This window comes from Ylistrum balloti, unplaced genomic scaffold (assembly GCF_031769215.1).
Source record: "Ylistrum balloti isolate Yb309-2 unplaced genomic scaffold, AGI_CSIRO_Ybal_v1 Utg370292, whole genome shotgun sequence".
NCBI classification, from domain to species: Eukaryota; Metazoa; Mollusca; class Bivalvia; order Pectinida; family Pectinidae; genus Ylistrum; species Ylistrum balloti.
This window is the reverse complement of record NW_026782221.1, coordinates 36,140-40,192: the sequence shown is the minus strand read 5'-3', so window position 1 is coordinate 40,192 and position 4,053 is coordinate 36,140. Positions and strand designations below refer to the sequence as shown.

Below are 4,053 nucleotides of genomic sequence, written 5' to 3'. Positions count from 1 at the left end.
GATTTTATAATCAGTGTTGTATTAAATCTCACATTGTAATTTCATTATCAGTGTTGTATTAAATCTCATATTATCATTTCATTGTCAGTGTTGTATTAAATCTCACATTGTAATTTCATTGTCAGTGGTGTATTAAATCTCACATTATCATTTCATTATCAGTGTTGTAATAAGTCTACATTTTAATCAGTGTTGTAATAAGTCTACATTTTAACACTAAGACTGTACAGTTAACAGATTCGTTAATTATCAACCAATAATTAATCATCTATATGTAGATATTTTTACTAACATGTACATATGAAAGGTTTCCGATGACTGTCTGCTTCTCTCTAGTGATAATCTATTGCCAATCCGGACAAGGTTCCATCCTTCTAACCTTAAGTCGACATTTTGGCAATGTATTTCCTCAGCAAAATTTATCGGCATGTGGTTTGTCTTTCAGTCTATTTCTCTGGATTCCGGAATTCTCCTATTTCTGTTATTTTATCAAAATCTGCCAGGTTTTATAAGGACACAATCTGTACCAATATCTGATAATTCAAATCATTCTCTTTCACTTTTTTATATAAATAGTATATCATATTTCAACATTACATGTTTCATTAAAGGCAATAAGTAAACCAAACTAGTATTGACATGACAATCAAATATATTTGAAGTATGAGATATTCTCAGCTTGTGCCCATTTCACGTTTCATTAAAGGCAATTCAACCAAATATATTTGAAGTATGAGATATTCTCAGCTTGTGCCCATTTCACGTTTCTATTTAAAAACAACCATAAGAGGGAAATTAGTTCTCAATTCATTTATTGCACTATCACAGTTGAGATTCAAACATTTGTACATGAAATAAAATCAAACACGCTTTTACATCAAAATCAAATCATACACATCTTCAAAATTATTCATAAAAACTAGCAACTAGTCACTTTCACCGCATATTTCTCATAACCATACAACAACACTCATTCATGAACATTTGTCCATCTATATATACAGTTTAGAAGGAGAGGAATGATAAGTTAATTACAAATAATAATAATTGATATCACGTGACATGAATTAATTGCGTAGACACGTGCACAGCATCACGTGGGCAACACCATCGCGACTGTTTCCTGATATTTTAGCACTAGAATTCACCGACATACATACACAAACATCACACAATAAAACTATTATACAATACACACAACTCAGCGCTTCCAATCATTTTTAACGAAAAGTTTTTAAACATTCAATAACTGGATGTTACTAATTTGGACATGTGAATTAATTAACGAGTTTTTGTCGTCTTACCTTATCATCGCTATATACACACAAAAGTCTCACAGTATAATACGCCATACAGTAACACAATATCACCACAGATTTGCTATAGTCTATGTCCTTACTGCGACGCCTGGAGTCGGATTTGACTGTTATACTGAGGACCACATCCGTAGGACTGCTGCAGGGATGGATAATTCGTCAGCGAGCTGTTCATGCTTGGCACGGGAGGGACCTGGTTCCCAGATAAGTAGGATCCTCCAAGAGACCCTCCGAGAGAACTGCCGAGAGAAGGTCCTATAGAATTGTTCATGTTCATGTTCATGTTCATGCTGTTGCTGCTGTAGTACGGATTATAGCTAGACGATCCGGGAGGATTCCATGCTTCAGGTTTGGAAACCAAGCTGCCATATTGTTGAGACTGAGGGAGACCCTGGGGAAATGATCCGAGAGTGAGCGAGTTGAGTGATGGGTAAGGTTTGTATCCAGATGGCGGAGGGTACAGACTGAAATGTCCAAATGAATTCACGTGCTGCACTTGTGCCTGTTCAGCTTCCCTCATTTTCTGGCGCTGGAGCTTGAAGCGTTTGGCGCGGCGCAAGAAGCTTCCGTTACCAAACATATCACCGCATGCTGGATGAAGCGCCCAGTAGTTTCCTTTTCCGGGTCTCCCAGGAGCACGTGGGATTTTAACAAAACAGTCATTAAGGGAAAGATTGTGACGGATAGAGTTCTGCCATCTCTGTTGGTTCTCTTTGAAGTAAGGAAATCTGTTCATGATGAAGGCATAGATTTCATTAAGGGTCATCATACCGGAGTTTGAACTTTCAATTGCCATGGTGATGAGAGCTATGTAGGAATACGGTGGCTTCACATCCGCAAATCGTCGATTCTGTTGTGACAGCGTGGAAGTTCCGGAAAACTTTCTTTCCTCCTCAGAGTCGCTGTCCAAGTCGAGTTCATCTTTGACGTCATCGTTTTCGTCCTGGAGATGATCATGATGGTCCACCGCGTGATCTGGATGGATCTCGGGGTTCATGCCATGAATGGACGACTGAAGTAGATGTGAGGTAGCCATCATACAAGAGGTTGTGTCTGCCATGCTGTCCCGTCCTGCCAGGTTTTGGTTGTTATCCATTATCATAATGAACTATCTTAATTCAAAGTGTCACGGAAAATATTTTCCGAAGGTTGAGTCCGTGGCTGATTAGAATGATTGTGTATAAACACCGTTGATGAACACTGTTATTGTTTATGAAAACAACCAGAACGTTGTTTTTGCAGGCTGTTCACTGTTTGTATATCCTGATATAGTCTGCTTGCAAAATATTGCTTCTCTTCTCCAAAAAGTTAATTAATGTTTTGAAACTCAGAAACGCCAGAGTTTTATCCTGTAACTGGGCTCAAAAGACGTAATCTGATTGGTCGATCAGAACATGCCGTCACCAATGGTCAAACTTCAAACCTATCAATAGATAAAGAGACGTTTTCCGCTATGACCGTGCTTGATTGAAGTGGTCAGTGATCATTGTTACCCAATAATCACGCCCACTATTGACCCACGCTATTGTCCCTCGTGACAGTTACGGGTACGGTCACGCCCCCTTTACCTACGTTTTACCTGGAGCATGAGCGTTCACCCGTGACCAATGTCCAGTAGTCTAGGATTTTAGCAAATATTGGTCCAAGCGTTTGAAATTGATCTGCAAATATGTACAGATTGGGCTAAATTACAAGAAATATTTGATACAATATTTGAAGAAGTGACTTGACCCTCTCATAAGTCACAACAAGAACACGTGCGTAATATTACTCTAAAAAGACAAGTTACGTGCGCTATGTTGTTGAAAATCATATAAAACGGCAGAAAAGTTTAATAAATTAACACAAGGGAAAAAACAACACACAAATACCTTTTCTGAACGTTTGGTGACATTAGAGAGCTCGGTATTGTCAGTTTTTGTGCTCTTGAATTACATGAACACTTTATCATGAATCTGGACATTGACATAAAAATCTGAAGCACGAGACGGTGAGAACATATCTATTCCGGGCGAAAATACCCACACAACGCGTATAAACAATAGCGAAAGGAAACAATGCAATGAAATATTCAATAGTTATATCTAAAGTGTTAATCAATATCTAAATTCTAACGCTTCAGTAAAACGTTTGATATAGAATACATCCAGGTATTATTCAAATACTTACCTCCATCTATCGGCGCTGTTACTTTCACGACAAATATTCTAAACAAGTTAGAATCGAGGTTTTCTATGCTCCTAACGACTCTCTTTATTTCGGAATAGGATAGAAGAGAAAAAGAAGGAAACATTAATTACTTTATAAAATGTAAAACAGTCTTACTCCAGATGTTCTAATGGACTTTTTCCTAACACTATTACCAAAGATGTTAGATATACAGTATGAAATGCTACCTATTTTATCTTGCCATATCTAAGAGTTTCCTCTAATAATTCACCCTTTCCTTCTTAACCTCTTTGTTCTTGGAATAGTCTCGATGTTGTTGTGTATCTGCAATTCTCCTTGTGAAAATGTCTGTCATTTCTTCTTCGAATGTCGTCCTTATCGGTACCAGAGGTTAGAGTTATTTTAAGGTTTGATTATAGACCATCAAATCATGCTAGATCGGCTATTGTCAGGAATTCCTGAATTGACAAAACGAAGCAATCTCGATGTTTTTCGAAGTGTTCAAAGTGTTCATAAAAAACGATGAAAATCACATTTCTTTTACATTCCCCCGTCTCTCTCTCTCTCC

General features: G+C 37.6%; 1 protein-coding gene across 1 annotated transcript; it reads right to left on the bottom strand.

Annotated features, from left to right (window-relative positions):
• Positions 1-1,395: 1,395 nt before the first annotated feature.
• LOC132553032 (forkhead box protein B1-like) lies at positions 1,396-2,418 on the bottom strand. Its single transcript, XM_060217236.1, has one exon. The coding sequence runs from the start codon at positions 2,416-2,418 to the stop codon at positions 1,396-1,398; it is 1,023 nt and encodes a 340-aa protein (XP_060073219.1).
• Positions 2,419-4,053: the final 1,635 nt, after the last annotated feature.

Bases quoted from the DNA above. Each gene is read 5' to 3' on its own strand.
- LOC132553032 (XM_060217236.1), bottom strand. From the start codon at position 2,418: ATGATAATGGATAACAACCAAAACCTGGCAGGACGGGACAGCATGGCA.